Raw genomic sequence first — 15,620 nt, 5'->3', positions numbered from 1 at the left:
TCTTTAGCTGCCAGGAAGCTCAACGCTGAATTCATAGCCTAGCTTTAGTATTTGGGAATACAGCTTATAGAATGCTTTTCCGTGCCTTAATTTTCCTTTTGGTGTCATCTATTGTAATATTTCCATTTACCCTTTACCCCTACTTTAAAAATCTTTAAAAATAGGAACAAATTTTCCTATTGGTTCCTCCTTTGTGTATTGTGGTAAGATGTTGCATATGCTTTCTGGAACTAGGCAAATATAAACCAATCAATCGTTAAACCAATCACACTGCAGTGGAGATAAATGCACTAGCTGTAGTAGCCTGATGCTATTAGGAGCAACTAATTCCCTTTTCCCTAACACCCTGTTCACCAAGCCACTCTGATTTTAATATGGCTTGTTCTGTAGATTTTTCCATAGAGAAAGAATGGAAATTCAACACTGGATTCCTCTAAGCAGTATCATTTCTCATTACAATTTAACACATAAACCCAAATGCCATTTTATTGCACTGGATTATAGAAAGACTAGATATTACTGCTTGTAATTTAAAATTAGGATCACTATTCCTGTCAGGCATGACTTTGATGTGGTCCTAGACTAGAAGTACAGCGGGATGGGCTGAATAGTTTCTGTAGATTCCATCCAATTTAGCAGTTTGCATGAAAATGGCTGAAACCAAATGTCTCAGGGGAGCAGGAAAGGAAGCAGGGGCTCCATTTTTTCCAGACTTATTTTAAGTCTGAAGTAGGCAGCGGGAATTGGGGAGAAATGCTCATTATCACACACTTCTGGTGAGAGGCTGAACCACAACTGGGAACTTGATTACCATCACACAGGGATTTTTGGTAAGTTTTCTTTGTTTTGGTTTGTGGTTGTTTATGGCCATCCCAAAGTACTGTATACACACACCCCCTTAAGGCTTGGGTTGGCATAGATGGAGCTCTTGGCTTTGGGCATTTGGCCAGGGTGGGGGAACGGGGGAACAACTCTGAATTGCTTTTCTCTTTTTTTTAATCTCAACACCTTCCCAAATCCTTGTTACTCTAATTCTTGCCCTTAACAAGGTCATGAAGAGATGACTGGATCAAGAAATGTCCTGACCCCAAGCTATACAGTGTAGAAGTCACAAACCCTGCTCAGTCCTTCTCATTAAACTTCTGGGCTTTATTTATTTTTTTTTAATACGACCATTACATATTACACAAAAATAAAAGTCAAATGAACTTGGTATTTATAAATTATTAAATAAAAATACAGGAATATATATTTATATTTATAGAGCTTTTTCTTTTCTTCTAAACTAACCAATCTGTTCTCTCGCCATTTTATGATTTAAAAAAGTAAAATAGTGTATGCCCTAGGAGAAGTGGGGAGTGGGATTAATAATCACAGGACCTAGTTGCCCTACTTCTGCGCCTTCCTTGGCCTAAGCAAAGTCCCTATTTGTCCCTTTGGGCTCTGGAGAGCAAGACACACCCTCTCCACCTATTTAATCTCTGAAAAATGGCAATTAGATATTTATTCCCCTTATTTTTTAAAAAATGAAATGGATTTAAAAATTGGGAGCCATACTCAGCCTTCTTGGCCAAGAGCTAATCCCAAGGAACTATATGGCTCTAGAAGAGAGTCTCTAGTTTTCCCTGACAGAAGAGTCTCTGGGGTTTCCATTGCCCCTCAAGCTGAGAAGGGCAGGACAGGTCGACATTGCCCACTGTGATCCCATCCAAGCTATGCTTCTGGAATCCAGACCAAGCCCTCTACCCTTTCAGAAAACAGCCTCTCCTCCCACCCAGATGCGAAGGCCTCAGAGAGGGTTTTTCAGTAACCTGGCCACGGTCCCTACTGCCCCTCTTTGCTAAAGGCCCCCAGAAGAGCTAACAGGGCGAGGTGTCCTGTGGGAGAGGGCAGGGTGAAGAGTTTGCCTCAGACCTGGGGGAGCACAGGCTCCAATTTGAAGCTGATGGTCTAGTCAGTGGTTTTCCAACTTTTTTTCAGCAGCAAACCCCTTAATGCAAATAAAATCTTACCCTGAACCCCGATATGTAAGACAGCTACAAGGGGAGCTGTTCTATTTGAGGGCAAGTAGCCCAGCCTGCTCAGTGCCCCCCTTCATCTCCCCCAAGGACTCCTGAGGCAACCCCTAGGAAACGTCGGGGCTCTGCCAAGCAGTTTGAAAACCACTGGCCTAGTTTGTCCTGAGCAAGTCAGAGACACCCCCACCCCAACTGCCTGCCACAGACCAGCTCTGAGTTTCTGGTTATCAGCATACTCACGACAGAGCAAGTGGCGCCTGCAGTCCACCACCTCCCCTATAAATACCATTAAAAAGTGCAGCCCTCTCTCAAAAGCAAAAGGGTGGGCTGAACACCTGAGGCCAATTTTGGTCCCACATTCTAGTGAGTACAACTATGTTGCCACATTCTGGGACCAAGTGAAAATCTCCAAGAGTCAACCATGGTCTAGCTAAGCTAATCAGTGCTCAGGTTCAAGGGCAGGGTTCTAGAGCACTGCGTCTGCAGACAGCATCGAGAGCAGCAATTTTAGCACCTTGGAAAGTGCAGCAGTGAGGTCTGGCTCAGGGCATGCATCTGGAGTGAAATCATTTCTTCCTCAAAAGAAAAAGCTATAATCAGAATCTGTTCTAGAGGACTGTGAGCTCCAAAGTTAATATCCTCAGACTCAGAGGTACAGACAGTAACACCCATGCAAACAGCGTGTCTTCAAAGAAAATGTAAATGCTTGTAGGTCATGGTAGGTACTCTAGAACCCATACACTTGGCCCTTGATAAAGCAGCACCAAAGCCCACCACACGGAATAGGCCAGTCACGGAGTACACGTCCCCCTCACACCCATGGGGTTCAGAGCTGGAATGTTCCTCTCAAGGCATCAACAGTCTCACTGAGACCCAGTGCAGGAACCAGACTGTATTCTAGATCAGCATTTACATCCACACACTCAAAAGGAAAATCAATTAGAGCCCCAATTTAGAGTTTAAGTTTGGGTACAGAAGGTCCCAGAGATAGGGAACACTTGAGGCACCCGTGTGCCCCAGTGGAAGAGGAGGGCGGCCAGCAGGTCCAGCTACCGAGCCTCTACCCACCGCAGGCTCCACAGCCCTGCCTTTCTGTCAGAGCCCAGGAGGCAGCAGCAAGTGCGTGATGCACAGGGAAGGGGGACGATGAAGGAACAAGGCCAGCTACAGAACCGTTCTTCTCTCCAAAGCCCTGCAAACAACGTTTTGACTTTCTGCAAAGAAGCTCCTGAAGCCCTGGTCTGGATACAGTGTTTCTCCCTTAGCCTTGAGGCATCAGGACAAGGGGAGGGGGGAGGCAGGGTTGGGAGGAGGAGCAGAGAACTGCCCCTTGTTCTTGCCACTGCAAGAGGGAATGTTTTCTCCTTGAAGAATACCACAGCCACCAGATTAGACAAGCAACCCAGCATGCATATGAGCACGCGTGCACATGCACACGCGTGTCCAAGCAGCCCACAGTCACAGCCACCTCTCCCTATCACCTAAGAACCCCGAGCTTCCATTCCAAAGGGATGTGCCTTCTGCGTTCTCCCCAAATCCCACTCTTCCAATGGAGGCACAATCCCTTATGCAAGTCCATGCTCCTCAGGGCTGCAAATCGGGCTCCAGGTGTCATTTCGTGTGCCTACACCTATGGACGTGATCCCTCCCACCTCCCCCCACCCTGGAATGACTCCATCTCCTGGCCCCTTGACTTTCCAAATACATTCCCAGTGTCTCCAGCTCATTCTTCCAGCCACCTGCCTGGCACACTCACCTCCCTCACACACTACCCTGCCCCTTCCCATCCCCGTTCCATGCCCATCCAGTGACCCCACTTCTTCCAAGGGCATTTCTCTGTTCTGTTCTTGCTCTTCTATCCCCCAGCCACACCTAGCCCGACCTGGCCCTGGACTTTCTCACTTGCTAGCAAAAAAGGCCCCTACAGTTACCAGGGCCCCCAATGCCACGGCCCCTGTCAGCACTGTCCTCACTGAGGCCCAGTTCCCCTCCCGCAGACGCCGCGCCTCCTCCAGGGCCCCGTCCCCGTATAGAGCTGTGAACTCCGCCTGTGGGAGAAAAGGGAAGTAGGAGAGAAAGAAGGAGAAAGGGATATCAGGAGAGGAAAAAATGGAGAAAAGAGGAGAGGAAGAGTTCCAGTTCCATCCACTGCAAGCACTACCCCACACCCATCTCCTCTCCAGGCAAAGCTCTGCTGGCTAAAAGCCCCTCTGATTCTTCATGAGCGCCTGGCTCATTTGCCTTCTCTGCCTCAAGCGAATCCCATCCCTTCCTTGGCCAAAAGTTTTGCTCAGAACTGGCATCCTTTGCCAAGGCTTGCCTGACCACCACCCATCCCTGACACCCCCCGCCCATGCCACGTCCTTAGGTGTAAAAGTTCCTGACGGCTGGATGCCATTTCCCTGCAGGTACTCCCTGGGTACTGTGTATCCTGGTCTCTGCTTTGGTCTCTGCATGAGCCCATCCAGTGCTGACTGCATGGCAGCCCTGGAGTGCAGAGGCCAGCATGATGCCCATAATGAGGGCATCTGATTCCACCCAAATAGCGAGACTCAGCCCCTATACCTCATTCCCAGCAGAACTGCCCCCTAGACTCAAGCCAGAGCCCACATCTCTTCCCTGGAGACCAGCTTTGCAGAGGGATGTGCAGAGCAGCAACTGAGAAGCCTCTTACCCAGCCTCCACTGCTGTGGATCCAGTCGGCCAGCCGAGTCTCCAGGTAGGCCACCATCCACTCCTGCACTTGTCCCACAAGTGGCTCCATCTCCTTGTTGACACTCTCAGCACACAGCGCGGCTCCAAAGACAAAGAAGGCCACAAGGCGGCCCCAGTTGGGGCCACCTTGGAAGAGTTCGTCAGAGACCTGGGTGAAGCGTTGCTGGGCTGAGCCCGGGGTCACATGCAGCTGAGCCGCCAGATCAGAGAAGGTGCGCCGGAAGCGGGTCTCAAACTCATCTCCAGCTGCCCGCATGGCTTGGTGCAGTGGGTCAGCGGCTGGGCCCTCCCCGGGGCCAGCTCCACAAACATAACCCTTCTGCCTCAGCTTATAGCCTACAAAGTCTGCCACTAGAGCCCGTGTGTCTGGGGCTGAGGCTGGGGTCGCCATCCGGGCGGCTGTAAGAGTCAAAGATGAAAGACGCATGAATATATGGTCACAGACCCAGAAAGGGCATTTCAGGCTTGGCCATCTCGGTGAGACAGGGAGGGAGGGAGGTGGCAGAAAATGCTCAGAGACCACTGGGCAGGGAGGGATAAGAACAAGAGAACTAAGTCATGGTGAGGGACCAGGACATGATGGGTTGGCCCTTAAATTCGCAATATGCCAAATTAAATGTAAAACAAGTAAATTTTATTTTTAAAAATACTTTAGATTCTCTCCACAATAAGACAACACCAGCTCTATGACACCCCTATTAACCCCCTCTCCACAGTACACACCTTATTGGCTAGAGGAAGGGGCTTAGGACCTCCCCCGAGGCAAGATGTGAAGATGCTGGCAGAGGCACAAGATAAGGGAAGAGACAGGGGCTGAAGGGAAAGGTGGGAGAAGCAAAGGGTTGCCCAGCACAGAGAAAGAAGGAGACACTCACCCAGCCTGGATGGCAGCTCTTAGGACCCAGCGCTGGTGGCAAGGAGCCCCCAGCTGGGGCCTTTCATCCTCCTGGCCAGCGTGGAGCCCTGGGAAGGGGAGGGGGAGAGCAGAGCTAGGCACGGAAGGCCAGGCATCAGGGTCTGGACTGAGAAAGGCTGAGGTTGCAGCTCCCGGGACCGGTCCCTGCCCCCAACGCTCTACCAGCTGTGTGGCCGAATCCATGTTTAATGACTGTCCTCCCGGGAAACCCAGGGCCAAGGGCTTCCTGCCGACACCATCTCTACTCCCGGCTGCCCCCAGTGCAACCCAAAGGCCCAGCTCCTCCCTCACCCCCACCCTCAGCCTGTCTCCAACCCCGCCTGCCTGCCAGGTTAGGGATCTCACGGGTCAGGCCGCTGCCGGGATCCGGGCCGTTTCCTGGTGCAGGAGCTGGGAGGGAGGGAGAGAGGGAGGAAGGGAGGGAAGGAAGGAGGGAGGAGAAAGGGGGGGCGGGAAGGAGGGCCCGGCGCCGGGTGATGATGGGGCCCAGAGATGCGTCCAGAGAGAGGGGCGGGGCTGGGACGCAGGCTTGGGAAGGGCTGCAACTCAGGAAGAGAGAGGGACACTACAGGCCAAGAAGAGCTGGGCGGAGAGGGCACAGAGGGCAGCTGGGGCTCCTGAGCCTGGAGGCTGTCTGGAGAAGCCAGCTAGACTTCAGGAAACCTTGGAGCAAATTCAGCATTTCCAGAAGGTCTCTAATGTTCCTCGCACTTGTTGAACTCTTCCAGCCCTGGAGAGGGTGCCTGGAAAAGAGGAGCAGTTCCCATTCCAGTGAGAACTGCCTGCCAGGTGCCTCGCCCTATGGGACTGGCAGACATGACAGGGACACCAAACATTTCACTTCCTCTTTTCTCCAGGACCTTTAACCCAGAGGTCTCTTTGTGGGCTGGGGCTTGAGCTAGGTGTCTGGGAGCCAGGCCTTGGATCATAACTGGTTTCTGCAGGTAACTTTTCTTCATCTTCTTCCCCTTTTTTGTAATCAGATTGGTTTTCTTTTTAATTCTTTTTTACCCAACACATGAATTCATTCTCCCTATGAAAAGGTCAAACAATATAGAGGTATAGGGGAAAAAATGCAAGATCTCAATCTCCCTCCACCCCTCCCACAATTGCACTTCCCTTCCTGGAGGCTGCCAATGTCAAGGTCGATGTTTATCCTTTCAGATTACATATATATATATATGCACATGTACATATGTCTAGTATGTATACGTGGCAATATTCTTATACAGGGCAGTTCACAGGGAGTCGAGCAGCCTGACCACAGCTGATCCACACGGGGGCGCCCTCAGGCATTCTGACTGGGCCCCACCGGCTTTTGCAGCTGGCACTTCCTTCCGCTCCATTTGGAGGCATCTCCAACCAAAGACCAGAAGGAAGCAACCCAATTCTTCTTTCCTGCTGGTTCTCTTTGCATCTACCTCCAGTCCAAGCCTTGGTATTCCCATCTGCCCTACTGTCACTGGAGAAGCAAGGTCTTTTCTGTAAGAATAACAGTAACAATGAACACATTCTGAAGACTTCTTAGGTGCTAAGTGCTTTCTTTACATGCATGATATTTTGTCCTCATATCACTCCTTATGCTGTTTTATCCTCATTCAATGGATGAGGAAAGTGAGGCTTGGAGAGGCTAATTTGCCCAAAGCCAGATACTCAGAAGCTGCGACTCAATATAATTCTGTCTGACTTGAAAGTTTGTCTTAACTGTATTGCTACAAGGTCACCTCTCCTGCTTCAGGTGATCAATGTTGTTACCACATCATTTACAAGTCCAAACTCAGTTCTCCCTCTATTCTGAAGGTGTTCCACTCTTTTATGACTGTATCCTTTCAACTATCCTCATTTCTTCTTTGCTCTTAGGCTGATCATTCCAGCTGCCACCAGCAAGGTTGCCTCCTTCTTTAGAGAATAATCTAGTCCAGTCCTTCATTTGCAATCCTGATTTCTCCTAAGACATTTACTTGAAATAAACATAATCTTAAGCCTCAGGATCCAAATACACTTTTGTCTGCCCACCCATTTATTTATAAGCTCTGTGAGAGCATAACTGAATTTCATTCACTTTTATGTCCTTATGGCCTAATGGACCCTCTGTAAATGTTGACTGAATCACTCAAAGCCTCTGGCCAGTTATCGAGCAGGCCCTGTCAGACATCTGAAGATAGCAGCAGTGGCTGTTCAAGGAACAAAGACTTAAGCAAATTTGGAGTAAAGGTTCAATGTTAGCCTGAGCGACCAGGACCAGGAGAACAGAGCTGCTGGACCAACACAAGTTATACTGGGTCCAAAGCTGTGTACCTCAAGAATCTTCTCAGACAAACACCACAGAATCAAGGAATGGCAGCTCAAACTGTAGAAAAGAAAACAGAGCTTTTACCAAAACCTCAGGCCATATAGGTTGACTTTGAGCTTATCTAGTCCATCTATGACATTTTACCAGAGCGAGGAAGACAGTTTTAAACTGCTAGACTGTAGCATAAATTCATGTAACATTATTTTACACCCTAAGAAATGAAAATAATATGTCCATGGATTATACCTGTATGTATAAAATAAGAAAGTAAAACTCAATATCACTTTAAAAATGAGTCCTGGCTAAATAGCATTGTTATGGTTAATACCGGAGTTAAAATGCAAACAGGAATGAATTGTGCAGTAGTAAGATGGTACCTGTCTCATTGTTTATTTCCAGCCTAGTCACTGGTGATTTTACAGTTAAACTCTCCTGCTGTTTTACATTTAGATTCCATTTCTACTGTAAGATTCCCCATTTCAATACTCGGAAGATGTTAATTATCACTATGAAATGTTTTAATCTTATATAACCAGTGGATAAGAGAGTAGACTCTGGAGTTGGACTGCTGAGGTTCTAATCCCAGCTCTCCAGTTATTATCTATGTGACCCTAGGAAAGAGTCCTAGACACTGTCTCCCTCGATTTTCTCATCTGTAAAATAGGCATAATACTACTCCTACTCTTATGATGGCTGTATTGTATGAGTTAATATCTGTAAAACTCTTACTACCATACCTAGCACATTGTAAGAGCTACATAAGATCAGAAGAGAAGCTAGAAGAAAACTAAACAAAGCATCACGTTTTTTTCACTAATGTAGAAAAAACAGAGAGAAAAAAATCCAGCTCTGTGCCCTTCTTGGAAGCTCCCACTGAAACTAGAACCCCACAGTCCAAGCTCCAAGAAAGTTGTGAGCTCATTCATTCAATTTGAAGGCCTACTACGTGCTGAAACTGACCACGAATCATACACAGCCTCTGCTCTCAAAGGGCTTACGGTCAGGTTAGAGATCAGAACTCTAATCCACTTTCTTACAGATGAGAAAACTGAGGTCCAGACAAGTTGTGCCTTGCTCAAGGTTACACAGTTGAATAGCAGAGGTGAGACCAGAAGCCATGTCTTCCCACAACTCTCAATTCAGAACTCTCGCCAATGGGCCACCCACCCTTTTGAGCGCCACAGCTCAGCTTCTGTCTTTTATGACCTTCCCTTCTTTGCTCCCACCGCCACCCCTCTCCCAAACCTGGAGCCTAGGGTTTAGAAAAAAAAACTGTAAGCCCTGAAGAAAAAGTCACAAACTGGGCATTTTGAACCTTCCCCTGCAAGAAAACGAAGGTTACTCTTTCCTCCCTGCGTTAACTCTTTCCGTGCCGCAGAAGTTGAGGCGCTTAAAAAAAAAAGGCCGAGTGGTCTCACTCAAGACCGAAAGAGTGGAGTCCCCGCCCCCTGGTGCAGACGCAGCGAAGACAGATGGGGAACCACCTGTCAGAGGGCTGTGGGCGGGGGCCGAGGCCGCGAAGACCGCGGGACCGGAGGGTGAGCGCCGCTGAGCGCACGCTCAGAGCAGACAGCTCGCAGAAGACAGGAGGTGATGGTCTAAGACCCTGGGAGCTGATGGCCAGTGGGAGGGGAAGGTAGTCGCAGAGACAGCTACAGGAGGTGGAGGATCCTGGAGGTGACAGCAAGATTACGGAATGGCGTGGGGCGGCTGAAGCGGGCCCGGCGGCTTCCGTGTGGACGCCGGGCGGGCGCGAGACGGGCCCCGCCAGGTCGGGGGATGCCATGTCTCGAGAGCGGCCCCCCCGAACCGACATCCCCCGCAACCTGAGCTTCATCGCCGCGCTAACGGAGCGCGCCTACTACCGCAGCCAGCGGCCCAGCCTAGAGGAGGAGCCGGAGGAGGAGCCAGGCCAGGGCGGGACGCGCCTCGGGGCCCGATCCCGTGCTCACGCTCCGAGTCGAGGCCGCCGGGCCCGTTCTGCGCCCGCCGGAGGCGGCGGGGCCCGGGCGCCCCGCAGCCGCAGTCCAGACACCCGCAAGAGAGTGCGTTTCGCCGACGCGCTGGGGCTGGAGCTGACCGCCGTGCGCCGCTTCCGCCCCGGAGAGCTGCCACGGGTGCCCCGCCACGTGCAGGTCCAGCTACAGAGAGACGCCCTCCGCCACTTCGCGCCGTGCCAGTCCCGCGCCCGAGGCCTCCAGGTAAGCGGCAGGGCCACGCCCCTTCCCCGGGACCTCCCCTGCCCGGCCGCGGCAGCGGGGTGGGAGGGGACTTATCAAGGAACACCCATCTCTGTCTCCTATCCTGGGCTTGCCCTTGCTCTTCCCTTTTGGGGGTCCCCATTGGCGAGTGACTCTAGGCCACGCCCCCAGCCGGGCGGCACTCTGACGGCGGGACGCCGGGGTCGACCTCGGATTGGTCCCTTGCGTCGCCCTGACCCCGCCCCCTGTCTCTTCCCTCTCTCCACCCGGCCTTCTTTCCCCTCCCCCTCTCCCCGCAGGAGGCGCGCGCCGCCCTGGAGCCGGCCAGCGAGCCCGGCTTCGCCGCCCGCTTGCAGGCGCAGCGCATCTGCCTGGAACGCGCCGAGGCGGGCCCGCTGGGCGTGGCCGGGAGCGCGCGCGTGCTGGACCTGGCCTACGAGAAGCGCGTGAGCGTGCGCTGGAGCGCCGACGGCTGGCGGAGCCAACGCGAGGCGCCCGCCGCCTACGCCGGCCCGGCCCCGCCTCCGCCGCGCGCCGACCGCTTCGCCTTCCGCCTGCCCGCGCCGCCGATTGGGGGCGCCCTGCTTTTCGCCTTGCGCTACCGTGTCACCGGCCGCGAGTTCTGGGACAACAACGGCGGCCGTGACTATGCTCTCCGTGGGCCCGAGCACCCGGGCAGTGGCGGAGCCCCGGAGCCCCAGGGCTGGATCCACTTTATCTGAGACGCCTGCGGCCGACGGCCGAAAAACCAAAGGCACCTGGGGGCTGGGGAAGCCTGAAGACGTGGCGGGGAGGAATGGGAGAAACCGGGATTGGCGGGGAGCTGTCCAAGAGAGTCAAGCCGGGGAGGGCGAGGAGGATGGGAGAAATCCTAGGGCTGGGGGCGTGGGCGGAATCAGCGAAGGTCGGGGAGACTGGGGTGGGAATCACTAGTTGGATGTGAGTGGAAGGAACCCGGGACTTAGGGAGGAAGGAGACCGGAAAGGGCACTGGGAGATTAGAAAAAAGCAGAATAGGGATGATGGTGACGTCCTCTTCCGGGAGTGGGCACTGGGAGAAGGTGAGTGGGTTCGTCAGGCCTAAGCAGTAGAAGGTTAAGGTACCTCGTTGGGATTGAGGAGGCATTTTGTGTGAAGTAGGAGCTCACCCCCGTGAAGTCATTTAAATTGCTGGCTCATTCCCTCTCCGCACCCGCCTTTGCCACCTCAGGTCCCCCAGCCCTGCCCATCCCAGCTTTAACTCAGCCGTAATTGCCTTGCTTAAACCCCAGGAACTTGACCATTGCTCCCAGTCCCTGGCATTATGACAGGATTCCCTCGTCACCCGATGGTCCCTGGCTTCAGTCTCCACAGACTGGCTGGGGAGTGATGGCAGGTAGCAGTGAGAGCTCCTTCCTCCAGCCTCCAGGCAGCTCTGGAGATTAAAATGAAGACAAAACAACTCCAGGCCGGTCCTTGTAGCCTGAGGGGTTGGTACACTCAGGGGCTTCCAGAAAAATGCCAGCCTTACCTTTCTGGGGTGCCTTCTAATGACCTCTGAGCACTTTATGGACTGTATTTGAAAAGGGACAGTGAATCACAAGAATCACTATTCTGATTCTTTCTGCCTCAGAAGAAAAGGAAGTCACTGACGACTAGCTGTATAATTTTGGGCAAGTTACTTCACCTGTCGGGCCCCAGTTTCCTCCTTGGAAAACTGGATTTGGATTAGGTGATCTCTTAAAGCCCCTTCTTGCTTTGACATTTTATGATCTGTGAAGGGCAGAGTGTAGATTGAAGCCACACTCTTCAACCTACAGTTGGAATGCTACAGTTCAGAACACAGCATCTGGCTGGGGCTGAGGTTAGTCCTCCAGTTTTTGACACATGTTCCAGAGCCTAGGAAGCATCCCATAATCAGCCTGCAGCCTCAGGGTATTCCAGGGCCGCTTTCAAACCACAGCTCATCCTCTGCCCCTTGCTTTTTGCTCTTGCCCCACAGACTTCCGGCCTGGGTCCTCTGAGACAGCTTTGGGGAGGAACATCTCTCTGAGAGAAAAAGATGCTTGGGAGCCCCAAAGATGAAGCAGTGTTGGGGGCTCTCTTGAGGACAAAGGATTATGGGTATAAGAAATGAAAAACATTTCAAATCAAGAATCAAAGCAACTTGAAATTAAATGGCACTAGAAGATGGCAGTCTGCTCCATACCCTGAGCAAGTGAAATAGGAAAGCTAGACTCGTGTACTCATTCACATTCATGCCTTAAGTCTCTCCTCCTGGCTAACCTGCTGGTTTGTTTTTCCTTTCCTCTTACCCTATTCCTAAGCTCTTTGTTTTTCTCTTTCTTTGTCCCTCTCTCTTTTCATCACTTTCATTTTTCTTTTAGCATATAGGGTATTTACCTTCATTTTCTCTGTTTCCATTTGCCTCCCTCTTCTTCCTTGTTGATCTCTGCTATTCCTTCTCCCTCCAGAAGGGGTGGAGAACCTACTTCCTTTTTGCCAAGACCATGGTTGGTCCACCTTCCTCTCTCAGGCTCCTTCTTGACAGTCTTCTAGAAGGGAGAAGAGGGAAAAGAAGCAGTTCCTGATGCTGCAGATGAACAGGAGCTCCCAGGTAACTAGCCCCCCATACCCATGTCTATCTGTTAATGATTTCTCTAAGAAAATTCCTGGATCCCCCTCTTCCTTATCACTAAGTGAGAGAGAGTGCATGCACGTGTGCCCATACATGCATCAGAATAGAGCATGGGGCTTGTTACCATGCCCCTCCTGTCCAAAGCCTTAATCCTTTGAAGAAAGATGGCTGAAAGAGAGGAACCCCAAGTGATTTCTCAAACAGATGGCCATTTAAACACCATCTTTATCTGATGAAGAAAACAGAATTTCATGCATCTTGTGGATCACCTTCAGGTCACAGTTCCAGCAGAGTGAAGAGAGAAACTGTACTGGAAGCCACCAAGCAGTGCACTTTTTAGTCATCAGTGAAGAGCCCCAGGGAGGATAATGGAGCTTGAGGCTGGGTCAAGGCTCAGTGTGTAATAATCTCTGGCTTAATGTGTGTGCTTTACTGTTACATTGTATTAACAATCATAATAGCTTACATTTACTTACCTACTAAAATCTGGTGTCTTGCATGCATTATAATTCTCAAAACACTTTGAGTTAAGTAAAACTATCCCTGTTTTAGAGATGAGGAAACAGCTCAGAAAAGCTCGGTAATTTGTTCACAATCACAAAGCTAGTAAATGACAGAGCTAGGCTTGTGAGCCAAGGAAATCTCCAGAGCCTCTGTATGTAACCAGGATGTTATATTTTTTTCCTTTAAAAGCAAAATTAAAAACCTTGCCATATCATCTCTTATTAGGAAAAGACCATAGTTTCTAATTGTGTCCTGCCTTCCTATCCTCCCAGTCTCCTAAACTGGCTTGCAGAAGGCAAAGCACTGAGGGTCCCAAGCTTCATCTGCTTCTTCCAGGAGCTTGCTGCTCTCGCCGGTGCCAGTGTCTCAGCTCTGCAGGATCAGCAAGGGACTACCCTGTTTGCCTGCTAGGGACCTTGGGAGCCCATTTGGACTCCAGCCTTTCCATACACTGGGATTCTCTCCTGGCCCTAGTCAACCCTCCACACCTGTTGGTGTGCCACACCCCTTCCTCCTCCCCCACCAGGCCAATTCTCTAAAGTTTCTGCTAGAAGGGTCTCCGACTAGGACAATTGCTGGATGGTCTGTGCTTGGGAACCCTGGTATTACTGAGTGGACAAAAGCAAACTGGTTGGAGGCAGGGAACCAAGAATACTACATTGTTTCCTGAGCTCTTTCTCTGAAAGAAGTACCATGGCTCACCCACCCCCCATTCTCAGCTTTATAGAACCAACACATGAATCTTCTGGTTCTTCCCCTATAGAGCTGCCCCCAGGCACTGGGGGTAAACTGATAGTCTAATCTGACATGGGGAACACTAGGAGTTTGGTGGACTCTTTAGAGATGTGTCATGTTAGACACTGTGGTGGGGACTTTCCTCTAAAGGCTGATGACTGTATGAACAGGAGCAATTTAGGAGGTAACACGTCAGCTGTGCACTGGGAAGTGCCATAAGAGAAACCATTATCATGGTCAGGGGCCTGGCTCCTTGAAGCAACACAGCAGGAACACTTGCCATTTTCTCTCATCCAGACCTCAGATGTCTTCCTACACCTACCTGTCTCAGCCTTCCTCCTGTTCCTTTATTTCTCTTCATAATAAGCCCCAACTCCTCAACTCTCCAATCTAACTCCCGCATTGCCTTGCTTCTAACACCTGTGTTTCTCTCGAACTCTGGATCCTTGGAATTCGCAGGTCATAGCATCAGAGATCTGAAAAGCCTTGTCTTTAGAGATCATTGGGTCGAGGCTCCCCTACAGATGAGGACACAGGTCCAGAGATGAGAAGTGACCCCAGCAGGGTCACGGAATTTGTTAGTGCAGCTTGAAATGGGACTTAATCTGAGGTCTCCTGATGACATCCCATTGCCAGGCTACGAAACAGCCCTCTACCCAGACCCGTGATTTTTTCATGGCAAGAGATAATATTGGAAATGTTTCCTTTTTTGCTACTAGTTTCCATTTTCTTCTCCATCCAGGCATAAAGAAAAATAAAGGCACTTGTAGTTTTCTCTATGCCCCCAGCCTTGGCACTTCTTTTGGTGATATTGCTAAAGAGTGGAGTTGCTAAAAAGACTGAGTGATCCACCCACTGAATAGCTAACCTGGAAAGGAAATGAAAGTTTGCTATGTGAATTCCCCAAAAACCAATGTTCTCTTCAGGCCCTCCCAGAGCCTCCCCACCTTCTTCACAGCACTGCTCTGTTCACTGGGCCCCAAACTCATTAGCATTGTGCCTCAATTCAGCTTTCTTATGCACCTGCCCTCCCTTTTGGATAAAAGACCTTACATTTGAAATAAAGATGGAATATGAAAAGAAAGTATATCATAAGGTATTGAGAAATATTGTTTGTTTTGGGCTAGGGTGGCAAGAGACCCAGAAGCAAGATGCCTCCCTCTCATTCCCCATTTCTTAAAAGTCCTATTCTCGGTCCGCAGGAGTCCTCTGCCTACGCAAAAGCTGGGTGGGAAGGAGATACAGAAGAGTTGGGCAGCCCTGTATAAAACACCCGAACAGGATCCCACCACCATTTTGGGTAGCAGTATGAAAAGTTACCAGGGCCCAGCACTTTAGTTCCCTGGCACCCAGCACCAGCTGCTGGAGCAGTTAAAGGATACAGCTTGGGTAAAAGCCCATACTTCACCTTGGGTGGAGGGCTCTTCTTCATTAAGGGGGCCATCTAAGTTACATTCTGCTCCTTAAGCACTGGAGGGAAGAGCAAAGCCCTTTCTCCCATCAAGGGCAACCCTAAAGCAAAGGACGAAAATTAAGATGGAGAGGAAAAGCAAGGACCTCTGTCTAATCCAGAATGGAGCGATAGAAATGGATTTAAAAGGAGGCATCCTTGAAAAACATCA

The 15,620-nt window shown here is 50.6% G+C and overlaps 3 protein-coding genes across 10 annotated transcripts in view; 1 reads left to right on the top strand and 2 right to left on the bottom strand.

Moving 5' to 3' along the window:
* Positions 1-1,128: 1,128 nt before the first annotated feature.
* Positions 1,129-12,663, bottom strand: BCL2L2 (BCL2 like 2). Of its 3 annotated transcripts, none has more exons than XM_070241272.1 (5): positions 12,525-12,663; positions 5,974-6,392; positions 5,609-5,696; positions 4,693-5,132; positions 1,129-4,066 (listed from the first exon to the last, which is right to left on the bottom strand). In XM_070241272.1, the coding sequence occupies exons 4-5, from the start codon at positions 5,122-5,124 to the stop codon at positions 3,917-3,919; spliced, it is 582 nt and encodes a 193-aa protein (XP_070097373.1). In that variant the 5' UTR covers positions 5,125-5,132; positions 5,609-5,696; positions 5,974-6,392; positions 12,525-12,663; the 3' UTR covers positions 1,129-3,916. The 3 variants fall into 3 exon arrangements, with proteins under 3 accessions (XP_070097373.1, XP_001493744.1, XP_070097378.1); XM_001493694.6 differs by having other exon boundaries at positions 5,995-6,392; XM_070241277.1 differs by lacking the exons at positions 5,974-6,392; positions 12,525-12,663 and adding an exon at positions 9,895-10,149.
* PPP1R3E (protein phosphatase 1 regulatory subunit 3E) lies at positions 9,396-15,085 on the top strand. 6 transcript variants are annotated; one of them, XR_011428277.1, is made up of 4 exons: positions 9,440-10,143; positions 10,443-10,897; positions 12,596-12,738; positions 13,035-15,085. XR_011428277.1 is itself a non-coding variant. In XM_023622362.2 (3 exons), the coding sequence occupies exons 1-2, from the start codon at positions 9,727-9,729 to the stop codon at positions 10,863-10,865; spliced, it is 840 nt and encodes a 279-aa protein (XP_023478130.1). In that variant the 5' UTR covers positions 9,396-9,726; the 3' UTR covers positions 10,866-10,897; positions 12,124-15,085. The 6 variants fall into 6 exon arrangements, 2 of the variants coding, with proteins under 2 accessions (XP_023478130.1, XP_023478123.1); XR_011428279.1 differs by having other exon boundaries at positions 9,468-10,143; positions 13,536-15,085; XR_011428274.1 differs by having other exon boundaries at positions 9,483-10,143; positions 12,124-12,738; positions 13,536-15,085.
* The window catches only part of RNF212B (ring finger protein 212B), a 64,874-nt gene continuing 61,780 nt past the window's right edge, over positions 12,527-15,620 (bottom strand). The window contains exon 16 of the mRNA XM_023622294.2: positions 12,527-12,676. Coding sequence (XP_023478062.1) covers positions 12,527-12,676 — 150 coding nt within the window. The remainder of the gene's footprint in view (positions 12,677-15,620) is intronic.

This window comes from Equus caballus, chromosome 1, assembly GCF_041296265.1.
Source record: "Equus caballus isolate H_3958 breed thoroughbred chromosome 1, TB-T2T, whole genome shotgun sequence".
NCBI classification, from domain to species: Eukaryota; Metazoa; Chordata; class Mammalia; order Perissodactyla; family Equidae; genus Equus; species Equus caballus.
The sequence above is the reverse complement of the archived record's forward strand: the minus strand, read 5'-3'. Positions and strand labels throughout refer to the sequence as shown.